This window comes from Toxotes jaculatrix, chromosome 5 (assembly GCF_017976425.1).
Source record: "Toxotes jaculatrix isolate fToxJac2 chromosome 5, fToxJac2.pri, whole genome shotgun sequence".
NCBI lineage: Eukaryota > Metazoa > Chordata > Actinopteri > Toxotidae > Toxotes > Toxotes jaculatrix.
In genome coordinates, this window is record NC_054398.1 from 23,275,703 (window position 1) to 23,293,993 (window position 18,291).

At 39.6% G+C, this 18,291-nt stretch overlaps 4 protein-coding genes across 4 annotated transcripts in view; 3 read left to right on the top strand and 1 right to left on the bottom strand.

Moving 5' to 3' along the window:
• The window catches only part of LOC121181818 (unconventional myosin-IXAb-like), a 141,662-nt gene extending 136,922 nt beyond the window's left edge, over positions 1 to 4,740 (top strand). Inside the window, exon 38 of the mRNA XM_041037983.1 lies at positions 3,555 to 4,740. Within this exon, the coding sequence (XP_040893917.1) occupies positions 3,555 to 3,668 (114 nt within the window). The 3' untranslated portion in view covers positions 3,669 to 4,740. The remainder of the gene's footprint in view (positions 1 to 3,554) is intronic.
• LOC121181822 (DNA polymerase III PolC-type-like) lies at positions 1,618 to 6,220 on the top strand. The gene is made up of 3 exons (XM_041037989.1): positions 1,618 to 1,899; positions 2,022 to 2,073; positions 5,527 to 6,220. The coding sequence occupies exons 1-3, from the start codon at positions 1,813 to 1,815 to the stop codon at positions 6,063 to 6,065; spliced, it is 678 nt and encodes a 225-aa protein (XP_040893923.1). The 5' UTR covers positions 1,618 to 1,812; the 3' UTR covers positions 6,066 to 6,220.
• A 351-nt stretch (positions 6,221 to 6,571) lies between these two features.
• On the top strand, positions 6,572 to 9,514 carry LOC121181820. Its single transcript, XM_041037987.1, has 2 exons — positions 6,572 to 6,773; positions 7,875 to 9,514. The coding sequence occupies exons 1-2, from the start codon at positions 6,701 to 6,703 to the stop codon at positions 8,552 to 8,554; spliced, it is 753 nt and encodes a 250-aa protein (XP_040893921.1). The 5' UTR covers positions 6,572 to 6,700; the 3' UTR covers positions 8,555 to 9,514.
• A 436-nt stretch (positions 9,515 to 9,950) lies between these two features.
• mpi (mannose phosphate isomerase) lies at positions 9,951 to 18,083 on the bottom strand. The gene is made up of 8 exons (XM_041038937.1): positions 18,049 to 18,083; positions 17,108 to 17,235; positions 16,017 to 16,217; positions 15,558 to 15,699; positions 15,170 to 15,349; positions 14,173 to 14,346; positions 13,359 to 13,567; positions 9,951 to 12,897 (listed from the first exon to the last, which is right to left on the bottom strand). Exons 1-8 carry the CDS (start codon positions 18,062 to 18,064, stop codon positions 12,679 to 12,681), a joined length of 1,269 nt encoding a protein of 422 aa, XP_040894871.1. The 5' UTR covers positions 18,065 to 18,083; the 3' UTR covers positions 9,951 to 12,678.
• Between the last annotated feature and the right edge of the window lie 208 nt (positions 18,084 to 18,291).

Here is an 18,291-nt window from a genome sequence, read left to right on the forward strand (position 1 = left end):
GCCCATGCCATTGTTCATCTTATTATATGTTTTGACTCCCATTCTGTGCAGGTCTGAGCTACATCACCTTGAACTACGACAAGGAGTACACATTGTTCCTCTGATACAGATACAGAGGCAGACGTGATGTCCTTCTCGCTCAAGGAAACCAGCTATGTCTGGGGGCGGCCTCCTGTGTGTATAAAGAAGGCACAGAAACTTTTCTCCTTTGAGTATTACAGAGACACTGTTTTGACCCATGGTTTATGTATGCTCCTTCTTGCAAGAATGAAATACTGCAAACTTTGCTCATCTCAGGGTCTTGGCTGATTTGGTTAGACTTTTCTAACACAGTGAATTTGAAATCCCTTCATACTGTATAATGTTACATCTGTTGTTTTATTGTTTTTTTATGCTGCATGTTTTATTGTAGGCTACTGTTTTTGTGTGGATTTAAAAGTCTGGGTCAGTTTAAACATCATTACAGTTTTGTATATTTTACAGAAGGAGCTTTTCTGGGATTATAACAGCTCTTAAATTAATCTGTTCAGTGGGGAAAGAGCTTCAAAGCCAATATACAGGATATACAAGATACAATGTGATCCCGCTATAAGATTTTTATTATTATTATAATTTTGTAATTTTCTATTATTTAATTTGATTCATTTTGTTTTAACAGGGCTCCATGGTGTCATGATGTCCCAGCATTGTTTATGGTAAGATTTATTGTCCTCACAGCAGATCATATTCAACAAATGAGCCTCAGTACTGGACTGAATTTTACAGCAGTTGTGCTTGTCTTTTATTCTTATTACAAATGACAAATGGCACTAGTGACTAATGGTACAAGCAATTTTTTTTTTAATATACACTGTCCGTTGTAAACTTTATTAATTATTAGAAGAATTCCCGTGAGAGATTTGTTGAGTGAGTATATTTGTAAATAAAGTCTGGCAGAATCTTTATACCTGTTTTAAAGCCTATGTAGAGGAAACAGTCTCTGTACTAAATCAAGTCTGATTAAATGAAAGATTGAGCGGAATTTAAAATATGATTGCAGTTTGGCTTTTGTGGGTCATAGGAAGGCTAAGTTGTTGATTGTCCGATCAGTTGTGTTAGGTCATGCAAGATTGAACTGCAAATGGTGTCATAAACTGTAAAAGGGCTTGGTAAACAGTTGTAAAAGCAATTGAACCCAGGGGGTCAGATTCTTGGTGTGCAATGAGGGGGTTACTTACGACATATAATGAGCTGTTCTGAACTGTTTCTTTAGATCTATGACAGAAGGTACAGTGTGTGTGTGTCACAGGTCTCCAGATATCTGCATCTGAATTACCCATATATACTTTGTATGAATAAAGTGTATTTTAAATTGAAGAATTTGAGGTTCAGTGATCCCTTCTTATTAATCAAGTCGGGGAGAAGAGAGACAGCATTTCCCCGACACTTTTAATTTGAAATGAATGTATTATTATATTACTGGATGTGTTATTCAGTGACTCATTTCTAAAGCAGCACAGGCGTGCCATGCGACCGCCGTGTGTCCAAAACAAAGGCTTCTCTTCTCTTCATCCGCCTGGTAAAATATGAAACCAAACGAACACCGGGGAAGTTTCCACCTGCACAGAAAATACTTGTCGTTTGTTACTGCGGCCATGTTGACGAACGACGGCGCAGCCGAGCAGAAAAAAAACCCAAACTAAAAACAAACAAACAAACAAACAAAGCAAAAAAACAACAAAAAACTAAACAGTTTCTTAACCAGTGAAATGAAAGTGGAATTGAGTGTAGAAGTGTTGCTGCGGCAGTGAGTCGCCTGTTGGTCCCTCCCGGATGAGTTGGTATATGAAGGTAAGGGAGGTTGACTTCAATAATCTGCTCTCACAGAACTCAACTGACACCACACCCTGCTCTAACACGGTGAGTTTACGCTTTATATTGTACCTTTTTTAATGAATTCTCTGACAAATAAGATTTGAGACTCAGGCGTTCATAGGAAATTCAACACTGACTCAAAATGTGTCTTGTTTTAAATTCTGCAGATGTCTTGTGACGAAATCATCGTTTTCTTTGACCTGGAGACAACTGGATTAAGTAAGTGTATATGAATCCTCCATCAGTCATAATGTTGTCAGCTAAAGTAAAAATGACCTGTTATTTACCTTATTTGAACAGTTATTATTATAATAAGCACATTTGAACGATATTTACCTAAAAATGTTTTTGTATTTTTATGTCAATTCTTATTTTGTGTAGTTTTAAGTTTCACATGTGGTGTTGGAAATAACACAAAGTCCACTAACTGGAATTTTCCAAAGCTTTCAGCTACATCTTGTCGCCTTTATCATTAAGATTTTTTTTTTCTATTTCAAAACTAATGATTTCACTTTGGACGACATGACAGAAATCTTACTTTATTTTTATCCTCAATCAACATTAACCCTGTGCATCATTTGAAGTCAGTAGTACTACTACCACAATTTAATTATTGATTATGTTTTTGCATTATTAGTATGACTAGTCCGAGAACTAACTAGTCACTAAAGTTTTCAGATAAATGTTAGTTTAAAATTACGTTTTAAAGGAAGTTATAAAGGACAGTATTTGCCTCTGAATTGTTGCGGAGCAGAGGATGAAAAATGAAAAAACTCAAGCAATGTACAAGTACGTCAAAATTGTTCTTAAGCATAGTACTTATGTAAATTTACTTAGTTAACTTCCGCCGCTGTTTGAGGTGCAGTATCAACTAACAAACTGTTTCAGTATAGATACAATAAATTACTTATGATTACATCAGTCTGGGCTGAAGGCTCCACTTAACGGGTACATATCAGGTGGATTCTTTATATGATAAGGAGATAAATAAATATTTTACTGGTTTCTAATCTCTAATGTGCACAAATTGAGAAATTAAATCTTAAAATTAAGTCTGGTTAGAAAATGACAGACTGTCACTTCCCTGTTGTTGCACTTTGAATCAGCACGATTACGTGACAGAAAACTTATCGGTGCCCAACCACACACACCAACCAGCGATACGCTCATCCTGTGGCTGTCACTGGATGCCTCTGCTGCATAACAGACTTAAATGGAAGTTTCTGAATTATAATACACATTATACAAATACTACATACACTCAAATACTGAGCACAGACTCCTGTGAACTTGGCAAATCAATCAATATTTTTTACATAACAATGGATGAAATGACCATGAGGCTATGTGCTTGGAAATTGTGAAAATTATGGTGGACGTTTTTCAGTATTTTCTGATTTGTTAATAATTAACTGAGGAAATAGGTGGCACATTCATCAATGTTAGATATAATGTTTAGTGTTTCAGTCAGTCAAAATGATTCTTCCTGTCATATTTTGGTCTTGAGCAATAATGTGGCTGAAACCATATGACACACTCGGATCTGTGCTTTGCACTGTGTGTGGGTGTGCGTATTATTGGCAGGATTTCATGATAGAAAACGCTTTCATGTGTGATTAGTATGAGAATGTCATCGCTGCACGGATGAACAGAGAACATAGCACAAAATCCGCAGTTCATACAAGGAGATACATACAAAGAATATTACAAGCTGTACATTCCACAATTACAACTTTAGGTATTATCTGTGGTGGCAAAGACTCACAAAACAGAAAGTGTCTTTTCTGAGCGTTGTTACCTTTAAAAGGGAGTGAAGCACAATCCAGTCAACATAGTCACAATGTCTCAAAGAGTCAGAGTTTGGATTTTTCATTACAACTACATCTGATTTCTCCATCACAGGTGTAAGAGTACTGTTGTAAAGAAAAAATAGCATAATAGTCTCTGTGTGAAAAATTTGGGTAATTTTAACTTGATCTCATGAACTTTATCTGTGGGGCCAAGCTGGTTGACTTCCTGTTGGCTCCAGCCACACATGAATGGGAAAAAAAGCCCTTCTAGACTTTTCAAATATTATTGGACCAAACGGATCACATTCTGTTAATGAAAAAACAAAGAGTAACTTCTTGTAATGTAGTCACCGTTTTATAGCCACTCATTTTCCAGTGACTGTGTTTGGGGAAAATGCTATTTGGGCCAGTATACATCATTTGATGAACACAGAGGAGTGAGTGTGAATGTGGGATCGTTGGGTTTTTACAGAAATGGTGAGTGTGAGTGGAGGGGGTTTCTGAAAGTATTTGACCATCCCACAAGTGCTTCCTGAAGGAGCATTGTGGCAGCTTTAGGAGTTTGCTTAGTTGTCATGAAGATGGTTCACTTGTGTACACTTGACTTGAAAGAATCTGCTATTTTGAGAATTGCCCTTTTCGTGCCAAGAGTTAGATGAGAAGCTGAATACCACTTTCATGTCTGTACAGTAAATATGAAACTGCCATCAGGAGCCTGTTAGCTTTGCATAGAGACCAGACATGAAGAAATAGCTAGCTTAGCTTTGAAAATAATGGTGTTTCATGGTCCTCCAGGTACTTTCCATGCCCATTTGTACCCTGGCCATTATCTACTGGCACCACCTTCTGAAACAGGGTACCAATGGGCGACTTTACTTGTGTCTCCTTTGCTCCTCGTATCCACCTATGAGTATTTAAGTTTATGTTTTACCATGAGTATTTATGTTTTACATATATTGGCACACAGGTGTACATATATCATGTAGTAAGTAAGATTTTTTTATTTTTTTTTATTTTAATTACTTTATTGATCCCTCCTGGGGAAATTACTCTCTGCATTTTACCCACATTAGATACATTATTCTGCCATTCTGACATTACAGATCTCAATACATGATGAGGCCATACATGACCTTCAAACAAAAAACAGACTAAAACCTCAACAGGTATAACCTCTAATGAGCTGTTAAACTAACATTTATGAGCATACATAACCCTAATGAGCTGACAAAGCCAAAACCTGCATCCCTCAACTGTTTCACCTTTCCTTCCCCTCTCTCATGTGACTCTTACTCCCTATCCACTCACTTTCCCTTCTCCGCTTTCTTCACCACATTCCTCCTTTCCTTCTTTTCACCTGCTTTAACCTTCACTTGACCCTATATTCTCCCTTATCTAGCATAAGCTCCTTCAGTAACAATTCACGGCCAAGAAATAGTCTGGCCCATAACCCCTCGTAAAACCACAAAAAATATTCACTCACAGTTTTTGTAGAGATCAACAAAAGAGATATTATGTGTTAATTAGTGAGCCAGGCTAGTTGTTTCCACCTGTTTCCATTCTTCATATATATTTAACCAATAGACATAAAAGTGGTATCGATCTCCTCATCTAACTCAGGAAAGCAAATGAGCTTGTTAACCAAAAAGTGAAACTATTGCTTCACTTGTTAAAGGTCCTATAAGCTATAAGAGGTAGCTTTCTGTTTGGACACATTTGCATCACACACCACCTCATGGTATCTTCATATCGCCCACCCCTACATCACACCATCAGTAGATCTCTGAGACGTGCCCCAAAAACCACAACAATGAGCAGTTTGTGATGCTTTGACAATTCTGAATTTTGTGACTCACATTTGTTTTTATTTGATTTCTTTCAGACACCTCGCAGTGTGACATGATCCAGTTGTCAGCTGTCTGGGAAAAGAGGGTCTTTAACCACTACACCCTCCCTCGCTGTCCCATCACTATGGGCGCCCAAGAGGTCACGGGCTTCAGTGTCAGCAATGGCAGTTTGTATTACTGCGGGGTTCGCAAGCACACCTTCCCTCTTGGTCGCACTCTGACCTCCTTCATCACCTTCCTTCGCTCATTCCCCGAGCCTGTGCTGCTGGCGGCCCACAATGCAATGCGGTTTGATGTGCGTGTGCTCAGCAGACTGCTGCAGGAGTTCTCCCTCCAGCAGCAGTTCCAGGAGGTGGTTTCTGGGTTTGTGGATACCTACCTGCTAAGCAAGAAGCTCTATCCTGATCTGGACAGTCATAGCCAGGAGAATTTGGTCTCGGAGTTCCTGGGAGAGACCTACAACGCCCATAATGCTGTTGCCGATGCTAAGATGCTGCAGAAACTGTACAATGAATGGGATCCTAGTGGAAGGATCGTCTCGCGATGTACTTACGCAGTAGACCGTTTTTTTTAAAAAGTTACAGAAGAAAAATTTGATTGAAAAGTTCATTCTGTGTCATGATTAATATTTTTTGGTTTTGTAGTTTTGTTGTCTGATGTTCTCTAACATGGTTCATATTCACAAGTGTAATATTATATTCAGATAATAAACTTAAACCATTAAAATACTTTTTTGATGTCTCTTAAATGTACAGCTATAACCCATATTGGTAAATATAACAACCAAGCTATTACAGAGATGTGCAGTACTATAGATGAGGTCAAAGGTCACCCACCTTATTTGTTTAGGTCATATTTTACTGAAGTACAAGGGTTAGTTAAAGAGCAATTGATATACTGACATAGAGGACCTCTTGACTTACGCTTGGTGCTGTCGATGAATAAATTGTCCACGGTTTATTTATTGTGTTGTGTGCGTTTTCTTTCGAGTGATCATCTTGAAATCTCTCTTTTATTTTGAAAGTTTTCATCTTCCGGTCGGGGCTGTCTGTCTACGCCGGTTTTAAAACATGGAGGGAAATTTTTCACGAGATAACAATTAGTCTTTATTGACACCTTGTAGACTCTTGTTTCGAAATACAGTCGCCGTTTCGTTTATTTTACAAAATTTTATTGTCACTGTCAGATTTTAGAAACTGCGGGACCGTGATGCAAAAATCAGTCGCAGGTGAAGAGTCTGGGGAGTCGCTGGTTTTCTTTGACCTGGAGACGACTGGACTGGGTAAGATAACTTGACACAAGCTGTTATGTGACTTATTCTAGCTAAAACTTTATAGTAATGGTGTTCAGTTTCATATTTTGTCTGCACTAGGTCACACCACAGCATCAGAGCACTCACGGTTCAGTCACTTAGCCTGTGGGGTACAAACTTTAGCTTCGCTTTTTTCGCTTATATTTACATTTTGGGAAAATAAGCACGCCGAATTCACTATTAGCGGTTCCTGCTTGCTATGTACTGTTGGACGTAGTGATAACTGTCAATGACTTACTATGAAACCGGAGAAAACTTAAACACGTGATGATGTTCAGGCAAGTTCTGCAGTCGTTCTTTTGTCTATGATTTCTTATGCGGGTTTATGGGCGTTTTATTTGCGATGGACATTACAGATAATGATGTCATGTCTGAAATCGAAATGTGTTTCATGCATGTGTGTGCTGAAACCTTGTCATTCACTACGAGTTCAATCAGTTTGTACATACAAACTACTGCTCTGATTAGTTCTGTGTATGGAAGATAAAGAAATCAAAATACTTTTCAGCTGTTTTAATGAGGCGAAACTTTAACAGTGTGTATGTCTAAGATTTGGCCCTGTTGTTATATAATAGGGGCAGTATTTAATCTAACAGATCAATCAGTGCAGAACATTATTAGTTACAAGTTCCAAGAACCCAGGGTTAACATTTTTAAAATCGCGTTTTACAAGGATATGACAGAAAGAAAAGCAGCAAAAAGCTGAAACGGGCAAATGTCTGGCATTCTTTCTTAATAAATCACTTAAAGGATTCATCAGTTATCATTAAGAGTGGTCCAAGACAATATACTGTATATTACTGTGACAGTATGAGACCACATAAATTTGGCTGCCATTAGACATTTTGCCATATTTTTATACTTTACATCTCTGGGTGTGTTACATCCCTGTGGATAATGGTTCAAATCAGTGAGCAGGACTGTTTTTGCCTAATTGTTGTTAACTTCTGGCTGACTTTACAGCCTGCGATCATTTGATCAAAGCTTTCCCCCATTTGCGGCTTTAACGCTCAGTGTCTGCGAGGTCTTCTCTGAGAAAAATCCTCTGATGCTCAGTTTTATCTTCACCAGGTCCGAGTTGTGACATCGTCCAGCTGGCTGCAGTGAGCGGAGGTCACTCACTCAACCTCTACGTCATCCCTCGGTGTGGAATGCAGCGAGGAGCAACCAGAGTGACTGGCTTCAGGGTCCGCAGACAGAAGCTGTACCTGCATCGCCAGCTTGTTCTCACCAACTCCCTGCGAGAGGTCCTGGTCTCCTTCATAGCTTTCCTTCAAATGTTGAAACGCCCACTTGTCGTCGGCCACAACATTCGCCGCTTCGACTGTCCTCTGCTGGCTCGAGCTCTCGATGAAATGGACCTCAGAGATGAGTTTGACGCTTCGATCTCAGGCTGTGTTGACACTCTGCCACTGGCCCGTGAGATGCTGAAGGACCGCTGCCTCCAGAGTTTTCGACAGGAGAATCTGGTGAAGGAGCTGCTGGGTGTGACCTACAAGTGCCATGATGCTTTGGAGGATGTGCGGGCATTGCAGGCTCTCTATAATGTGCTTCAGCCCACGCCAGACTTGGTTTGTAGGCATATGTTCACTCTGGACACCATGGAAAACAAGCAAGCTGTGAAAGCTGCCAAAGCTAAAGTGCCCTGTAACATGCCAGGACAGCGCCCCCTGTGGGAGCACTTCAGACAGACAGTGAAAGTCACAGAAAACAAAGCAGAGGACTACAATGGAGAACTTAACGGATTATAAAATTTTTAACATCAATAAATTATCAGACTTGAAAATATTCTGTAAATAAATAAGACCATAACCCAGAAGACTGGCAGCCTCTACTGCCTTGTACATTTTATATTGTGTGCCAGACACTGTAACGTATAAAACCCACTGCATCACTTTATGGCACAAAACAAGTCCAGTATCCAAACAGAGCTGAAAGGGTCAGTTTCCTCCAGTTGATGGTGGACCATTACCGATGGGGAACAGTAACTTCAAACATGCTGATCTTCTTCAGTGAGGCCAAAAAGGAAAACAAGAAAACTCCAGCAGCAGTTTGTGGAAGCTTTTGAAAGGTGAGAGGAAGATTACAAACACATCACATCCACATCTGGAAGTCACACAGTTCTACCTCATCCCTTTGCACCACTTGCATCTTAGCCTAAAAGGACCTTTAGTTCTTCTAGATTACTTTTATTAGCTTAATCAGTCTGGAGTTTCAAATCGGTAAACATCAGATGAACAGCCTTTTGATTATTAACACATTCACTTTCATTAATTTCACAACAATGCCCAGGTCAGAGACAAGAGGGTCTGTTGCACCTCAGGCAGCTTTTGAAATCAGATGCTCTTATCCACACCTTCACCATTTAGTTCAGTCACAACAAAAAGGCAGACTGTCTTTATCCACAATGAGTTTTTATTAACAAAGAGCTTAGAATCTGACGTCTGTTTATGTGACTTGGAAATGGTGAAAATGTGAGTAACACTGGGCAGATTTTAAAATGTATTTCTGTTATTCCACTTTCAACCCAGAATTTTCAGTCATCAATATCATAGTGAGCACTGCTGGAAATTGGCCTTACATATATAGTTTGGTTACTGAAATTGTTTGTGCTTTTATTTGTTTCTAGGAACTTTGCATAATATTTTTATTGGAGGTAAATAGTTCTGCTAATAAATGTATGGTATTTCTACAGCGTGTCCCAAATTATATATGTCATTCTTTATTAGTTCTTGATAAATGTGTGAATACTTTAAGCAGGCCTGGAAGACATAGCTGAAATTAATATCACTATGTGAATGAGAGTGTTTTGCCATTATTGATATATCTCCTTAAATGGCTAAATTAAAAGCTGAAATCCTGCAGAGCTGCAACAATTAAGTTAATGGACAGAAAATGACTCAGCAACTGTTCTGATATGCTTTTCTTTGTCCTACATGATAGTAAACTGAATATCTTTGGCTGTTGGTCAGACAGTTCAAGACTTGATTAATCGAGAAAATAATATCCAGATTAATTGTTATTAAAAATAAAAATAAAAATTAGCTGCAGCACTAAAGTTCTTAAACTTATGTTCAGTACCCTCCTCAGAAGGTCTGGACCTTGGATTGATTTAAAAAAAAAAAAAAATGTACTCAGCAGACTCAGTTCAGTTTAGTAACAGAACAAGGCTTTATTAAACCACTTTTACAGACACGTTCTCTGCAGTCCCATGCTACAGCATCACCACATTCAAAAATGCTAAACCATGCCCTCATTAGAGAATATTTCAAGAAATCTTCACACAATAGTTAAATAAAATTACTAAACTAAGACATTGTGGCCTTCAGATTTGTGTGCATTTGAAGGACATGAGAGAAAAGTGAAAACCTCTAAAAATCAAAAATAACCTCTGTGCAATTGAACCTACAGTATTAAAACTAAAAGGTGACTTAAAATAAAATCAGTAACAAAGCTGTGTGTTAAACTAAAAGTTAAAATTCAAAATCAGTACTTTTTGATACAGTGACCTCTACAAGACTAAATTAAAACATTGTGAAAAGATGGCAAATAGGTCGTTTGTTGACAAAAATAACTGGAGGCTTTACATTTTTAGAGATATGGAAGGATGAATTTGAGGTAATGGCTCTTTAATCAAAAAGATAGTGATTTTTAAGAAAAAACTATTAACACCCTTCAAATCTCTTAATATTCTTTTATCTTTCAACAGTTTTAGGAACAGCAAATAATGAAAGGTTTAGTGCATCTACATTAGGGACAAGCACAGAGATCGATCCACGTCACTAACGTGGTCCTGTGGGTGGGAAAGTAGGTAAAAGCTTTAGCAGGGTTGGCTCAATACACTGTGGTCATTCATTCAGGTCAAACTAGAAAGAGAAATATTTAGTCACTTGTAGGTTGGCAGGCTGATAGAGCATTCATTCTCAAATATTCAATTCAAGATACGTCTATAAAAACTATTACAACAAGAAAATCCATGACTTCATGACTCGCTGAATCCAGATCGACCCTGGAATGAACCGGAATATTGAATATGCAGAAGTTTGCACCATACTGAAATAATCTAGTTACAACATTGTACCAACATGTTGGAAAGTGGTCACCACAAAAGATTATACTGTGAAGATAAACCACTCACTCCATGATTTCATAGTGCACAGGTAAAACCTTAGAATACAGGTAGTTCAGGGATATTTTCTCTTTGTATGTAATGTTTCATATTGATGGATCAGTACAAACAACAAAACATACAAAGTCTGAAAATTTTGGCTTCAGATACTCAGAAATACAGACATGTTTGTTCCTATAATTCTAAAAAATTGTATGCAGCATTTTGTCATACAGATGTACGAGACGCGGATGTGTTAACGGGCTCTTGGTCAAATTGTGTATGTTTGCAACAAGCAGCATTAGTGCATTTTTAGTCATATACAGTAGAACGAGAAGTTTTAATCAATACGCATTCCTGATTCCCATGTAGCCGTGCTTCGTGAGACGGATCTAGCTAGCCGCCCTTCTTGGTTGCTCCTGTTTTGTTTTTTAATCTTTATGATTGTTCACTACTTTGATGAGAAGTTTCCAGACCATAAACATGCGCTGGTAACACTTAAAAGCAATAATACTGAGCAGCAGCGTCAACTTCGCTGTGACTAGTGTGGTTCTCCAGTATTACTGCTCTAAATAAAGCATGCACAGGCATCTCAGTATTATACTATATGCTCTCAAATGTTGATATACTAACAAAGTTTTTTTTTCCCCCCAAACGTGGATATTGTTCAAGCTAAAGTTAAAATGATAAAAGTTGTTGCACCAGTGATCCTGGGGGAAGACAACTTCTGGCCCACAACAGACATGCTCAGTCATCAACAAGGTGGTACCATAGTTGTACAAACCAGTGAGCGGTGGTGTACTGCACCAGTGTAAAAACCTCCCCCACCCTGCTGTTTGAATAAGTTATTTGTAAGTGAGTGTTATCTTTATCCCAGACTGAAAATTTAAGAAAATACAGCTGTAAGAGTACTTTGAATAAAAGGTAAAAATGCCTGGCTCAGAGGTATACCTGTCTGTCACTTGTGCAGTGTAATACAACAGTCCTGCAATAAACTCTGGTTATAATGTTCAGTTCAAGCTTTGAAACTGTGCGATCATTTTGGAGGCTGCAGTTTGTGGTGCTGCTGAGTTGTATTGTGTTATACTGACAGATGTTTCTATTATTTTGTCCAGCCCATTTATCACTGAGGGCAGGCTGAATCACTGAAACACCTCTCTGTTCAATGCAATACTGTTTAACAGCACCACAAACTACATCCTCCAGAATGACCATTAAGTTGAATCAGTACTTTTCTAAAACAGGTTCAACAAAGACTGAGCAATATAACCTTCATGAAGGGAGGATGTATTGCAGGGCTGTATTGGACAGCATTAGTTTTAGTGTACCTAATAAACTGGCAACTGAGTATATTTTACTGTTATTTTTAGTATGTGTCCTTTGTCCAGCACCTAACAAGAATTTGGGATGTGTACGTCCTGCGGAGGATGTAAAGTTGTACTTGCACCACAACAGGTAAAAAAAGATGTTTAAAATCAGTTAAAATCCAACAGCAATGGTTTACTGCTGGATTTTAAAGCTAAAGAACACTGCCGCTGGTATAAAGGGGGGGACACAGTAGTCCGCACGCTGAGTTTGGGTAAGGGGTGGAGCTGCGGGCGCAGACAGGCATTGACACTCTGTGTCTGAAAGCTCCTTTAACATACTACCTACTAAAAAGTGCACGTCGGTCATCGGGCTCAATCCGTAACACAGTTTAAACCTTGCTGACTCAAACCAGAGAAGGAAAAAAACAGGTAGTATGAGGTTTTACACACAGACTCACAACTACAGGAGGCAGCAGGCTCGAAACATGTTCATCCCTGACGGGGAGGTGATGTGCAGGGAAACGCTCTCATTGGCCGAGACGAACAGCACGGTGCCCCGCCTCAGAGCGACATCAGAGAGAGCGGCGGCGGAGGTTGCCGTGGCGTCCCCTTCGATGACCAGGAGGATGCTGGCGCTGTCGACTGGAGCCACAGTGTACTGCTTCACTGAGGCTGGGACCTGGAGGAAGGACGGGACAGAACAAGGTGAGCATGTCTGTATGTTTGAAACTTAATACAACATTACTGATTATTAAATTTAAAAAAAAGGTTGATTTTACAGATCAGTCTGCGTCTGCTTGTTACCTAACGTGAGAATGTTTTTAACAGATGACATAAAAGTTAAGGTGGGATTTTTTTTATGTGTGAAATGTTTATTTTGAAACCACCTCACTTGTGCGACTGTGGCTGCCTGCAGAGAAAACAGACGGCTGTTTTCACACCTGTGACGTCATAGCAGGAAAACCGCGGGTGCTACAAATCGCATTAATGTTTGCTGCAGGTTTAACAGTCAAAGGTGGGACTGCTTACTGAGGTTTGCCCTGCAATTAAAAGTGAGTGTGTGTTGTGAAAAATGTCTGACAAGCTGCCAAACCGTATACCTGCCAAAGTGCAATCATCTAGTTAACTGAAGTTTCATACTTGTATCCTCATGACAGTGAAGTCTGGCACTGGGGGGTCGTACAGGGACACACAGCGGTCCGAAGCATCCTGGACACATGGGAAGATTTTGGAGCTGGCAGGGGCAGGGCTGTAGTTCAGCATTTCACACAGTGTGTTAACGTCGATGTACTTTGGCGTGAGACCGGCCCTCACCGTGTTGTCTGAGCAGGCCATACACTCGATACAGTCTGGATGGACAGATGAAAAGACAGAAAAGGAAACATAGTTTTAAATAAGCAGAGTGGAAAAATCAATTCTCATATGCTTTTACAATGTTAGATATAATCAGTCTGTGATGTTGGAGCTATTTCTTCTCCTCCACTTGCTTTATCTACTTTTACAGTTACTGACTTCTCAGAGTTCCTTTTGACTGTGTGTGTGAACTTAGACTCAACTGCAGGATGAATATGTGGGTGGATAGAAGAGCAGCGATAGCAAAGGCACGACTGCCAATTTTCCAAAGATAAAGGTGAACTAAACTAACAACACATTTTATAGCTGCACTGTATTTTAGTCTGCTGAGGCAGCTGTTAGTGAACAGAGTGCTGAACTCAGAGAAAAGCACTTAGTACAGGCACTAAAGGACTGACACCAAAACACAAAGTTTCCAGTTGAAATCTCTGATATCTGAGCTAAAGAGTTGTTAAGAGTTTAAAGAGTTGTTTTTATAATTTGGAAATGTGTGATTTGACTTCATCATTACTTGGAATAGTTTTTCCTGTTTTTATTTTTTTGAAAAAATTGTATCAATTGTATTAAATCTTGTGAATGTAAACATAAAGCACCTACTGACCTCCGTAAAGGTAAGCGTGAGGCTCACTGGCTCCCAGGAACATGGCCTGGCCTGGATCCAGGACCACATGGTTGAGGAAGTAGATGGAGAAGCAGCCGATGTCTCCAGGATACTGGGAGTGGAGACGGAGCAACAGATCACCGTTGCTGGTTGATGTGTCCTTTCCTGCTGCACCTGCACGGATGAACATTCACAAGTGTGACGGTCAGTACAACGTGTTAAAGATCGTAGAGTAACTGACCAATGCTTTTTATAAATGTGTTTTTAAAGTCCCCTATTTGTATGTTTAGTAAACAGAGTTTGGAGCCTCAAAAAAATTACGTTGCCAGACAGGGAAGCACAGTACTTCTCCACTTTGGTTTGAAGTATTTTATTGTTTTTGCAGGAACCTCTGAGACCCCTTTTTATTCTTATTTGAGGGTTTAAGGACAGATTAAAGGTTAAAGGTTAAAACACTTTAGGATTCTGGCATTAAACCACCTATTTTGGGAAAATCCTTACACAGGGGCAATCATTTAACTTTCTAAAACATAGAGACATTTCTCTGTAACAGTTTTTTTAATGTATACTTGTGTTAGTTGTGCTTCAGTACCACAACTTTGTGGATGTTTTCTCTTTTCAAGCAGTGAACAGTTCACTTTCTACCACACTTGGATCAGACACCAGATTGTTGACTATGATCAAATAAAAAGATTATTGCCACATATTGAGCAAAGCTCTCAAGGTTAAATAAAGAGAAATACATGATTTGCACTCACAGCAAAGCATGTATTTCTCTTTACAAATTCCAAAAAGTACTACCTTTAGACTTTTGTTTATGATTATATGATTATGATTTATAATGACATTATCTTTGAGCAAAATCTTGAGGTGCATGTGCAGAAGGACAAATAAAACGCATCAGTGCTGATTTTGAGTGCTTACCGACTGAGCTCATTAAAACCCAGAATTTCACATTTCTTTCCTGCTAATTAGCTCATTTCCTCAGAGTCCTCACCCTCTTCAGTGACTCTCTTCACCAGCATGTTGAGCTGGTCTACGAACACCTTCTTCTCACAGTTCATCATCCTGGTGAAGCACTTCTTCAGCGCCTGGCTCGTACGGACTGCATCTCCCACACTGCATCGCAACTCCTCCGCCGCCTCGTTGCCCACTAGAGCGTGGAACTCTGGGACACCTGATGCATGCACAAGGTATGAATTTATCTTTTGTGAAATATTCACCCAATGTACTTTACCTCAAATCCCATCTATTTTATATTAAATACTGCATACTTAAGGGTTTCACACCAAAACACTATGTCATCTTTTTTCCCATGCTCCTCCAGTCGTTTCCCAAAATGAACCAAAAATCCTCTAATGACCCTGTAGGACTTTGGGACTCACATTTGAGGAATTCCAGGATCTCCTCCACTGGTCTGAAGCCACAGAGACCCTGGAAGCGGGTGAGAGCAATGGCCATCTCCGGCTTGTGGTTGTTGTCTGGGTAGTGCTCCGGAAACTGAGCATGGAGACGAGCGGCTAACTCCTGAGTAAACCATAATGACATAAAGGCCATTGGTTATACCGTCAAAACCAACGGTGCAGAATACTGCGGCATGCACAATGTTAGCATGCTGATCCTTAAACAATTAACACAGAGTTGAAGTTTGATTTTTTTATTTGTATTTTTAAATGGGAATGAGCTTCTCTTCATAAAACAGAGCAGTCCAACAATAGAGCACTGTATTTCTATAAAGCTGTCAAATTCAGCATGGATCACATTCAGTGCAACAGAACCAGAGATAACATAGGTTTTCCCAGAATTTGAACACTGTGTAGGTGTGTGTGTGTTTGTGAACTCACCCTGTTGGGGTGGGCCTGTATGGACAAAGCTGTATTGACAGAGAGGACTTTGAAGAGGAAGGGCAGCTGACCCTGGAAGGTATCTTTAACCTTGGAGCCCAGGCAGGCAGGGAAGTGGGTGATCCACTGGCCCAGCGTGGTCTGTGCGATCCTGTTGTCTTTGATCTGGGCATCGCCTTTTGAGTGGGCTCCCATCCACAACTGGAACAAACAACATTACTTTCAGGTGGAAAGGTCCATTCATCCATTATCCAAATCCTTCTGCTGGTATTTGTTAGTGAGGTTTATTCGTGAGTGAAGGTAGATGTAGACTAAAGGTTACAGAGGTGGGTTTGTGATTGGAGGATAACTGGGTCAAAATCTTGAAAACCCTCATTTTTTCCCCTGGATATCAGAATTCTTCTAAAGAGAGTCCCAGTCGTTTCCAGGCTGTCTAAGACAAAGGCCTGGTATCATACATTTACCCAATTTATCTAATGGTTAATCCAAAGTGATTTATACTCAGCAAAGACAGAGTGTGTGTATGTGTGTCTGTGTCTGTGTGTGTGTGTGTATATATGTATATATATGTATATATATGTATATATATATATATTTATTTATTTATATTTATATACACACACACACACACACACACACACACACAGGTAGATAACTATGAAAGCCAATATGTCCAACCATGGCATTAATGTGGCTTGTGGTATGTGAAAATGTCACCACTGCCATAACCTGAACTAATGACCTTCATAACAAACCCCGCAGAGCTGCTGTATCTAAATAAAGAATGACTTATGAAAGGCATGAGGAGAACAAGCCTCTCTGCCAAGATACTGAGGAACAACAGCACGTTTAAAACCCTGAAAATGATATCAGTTTCACACTACCCATCTGATTTGTCAAATTGTGAAGGAATGATGCATCTGTTTGGAGGTCAAGTGGGAACACCAGAGCAAGATTTCAAAATCTTTGAGATCCTAAAATGCCAACAATAACTGATTTCTCGGAAAACTGGAAGAAAATCCAATTATCCATCTCTGTTCCAGAGTTTAAAAATTGCATGAACTGACCCCGCACTGCTATTTGCACCTTACCTCTGCATAGGGCTTGCCATCCTCTATGACAGCTAGTGGGTCTCCACCAATTACCAGTTTGGCCACTTCGCTGTCCAGCCCATTCTTCCCCCATGCATAGTTTTGTACAGCACAGGTCAGAGGAAACACTGAGGAGGGAGCAAATTTTAGTCGTTTAGTGAATTCTTAGTATACAGATTACATGAAAATAAAAATGACACTCATTTGGGACCCTTCCTACAGGTGCACATAATTCAGTAGACTGTAACTATCTGTCTCCACATACTAATAAGAGAAAGGAAAAAACAAGGAAAGCACAGTAACCAAAATATGTTCTCTTCTTCATAATGCATACATTTTGGACTGTAATTAACTGGCTAGTTAACGTCAGCTACACGACCAGCTTTGTAGTTCAGTAAGGTGTGGCTTATTTACACAGGGAGAAATAATCAACCTCAGTCTGCCTTGATATATGCCCTCATTATAAAACAGTAAAACGGGGTATACAGATCTCGCCAGGGATGCATTACATTATGTGGCTGAACACCGGCCAGCTGACGATGCAGCGTTCATTGAGAGAAACACACAGTAAGCAGGTTTACATTTGCGAGGAACTGAGTCTGTTCGCCGGTTTTAATAAAATGTACATGTAAAAGCGAGCACAGCCGTGGATGTTGTATATTTGGCCAAAAGGCCAAGCTACATGTTATTTCACTCACAGCGCTGGTTTTTTTTTTTTTTTTTTTTTTTAAATATCTGCTTCCCATTACACAAACAAAACGCCGGCTGAAATAATGATGTGGATGTTCGCTGACAACGAGCTCTTTGCTCAGACTCATCGCATTAGAAACCTTCCTCGGGCATCGTGCTCTGTTCATAAACCTTCGCAGCGTTAGCTGACTGACTGCATGTCGATGAAACAGATGATTTGAAGCAGTTATGAAGGAGAAAATCTCACTCACCTCTCACTTCCTCCATGACTGCAACGTCCGCTGTCAGACCGCTCGTGACGTCACGGCTCGCCCGACGAGCGACGTCGTAAATTGTTTATTATTTATTTATTTATTTTCTGCATGAATGTGTCCATTAATGTAAGTTTACAAAAACAAAACATTTATTTAATTGTTTTTTTTTTCTTTTAAGGGATTGATGGACTACACACTACGTACATACAGTCCATGTGGTTTCTACACAGATTGCATTGG

Excerpts from the sequence above, each read along its gene's own strand:
- LOC121181822 (XM_041037989.1), top strand. The coding sequence starts at position 1,813 with ATGAGTTGGTATATGAAGGTAAGGGAGGTTGACTTCAATAATCTGCTC. Across the intron at positions 1,900-2,021 it reads CCACACCCTGCTCTAACACG|ATGTCTTGTGACGAAATCAT; the intron begins GTGAGTTTACGC and ends TAAATTCTGCAG. Across the intron at positions 2,074-5,526 it reads CCTGGAGACAACTGGATTAA|ACACCTCGCAGTGTGACATG; the intron begins GTAAGTGTATAT and ends GATTTCTTTCAG.
- LOC121181820 (XM_041037987.1), top strand. The coding sequence starts at position 6,701 with ATGCAAAAATCAGTCGCAGGTGAAGAGTCTGGGGAGTCGCTGGTTTTC. Across the intron at positions 6,774-7,874 it reads CCTGGAGACGACTGGACTGG|GTCCGAGTTGTGACATCGTC; the intron begins GTAAGATAACTT and ends TATCTTCACCAG.
- mpi (XM_041038937.1), bottom strand. Across the intron at positions 14,347-15,169 it reads GAAGAGAGTCACTGAAGAGG|GTGCAGCAGGAAAGGACACA; the intron begins GTGAGGACTCTG and ends TCATCCGTGCAG. Across the intron at positions 13,568-14,172 it reads TCACGCTTACCTTTACGGAG|ACTGTATCGAGTGTATGGCC; the intron begins GTCAGTAGGTGC and ends CTGTCCATCCAG.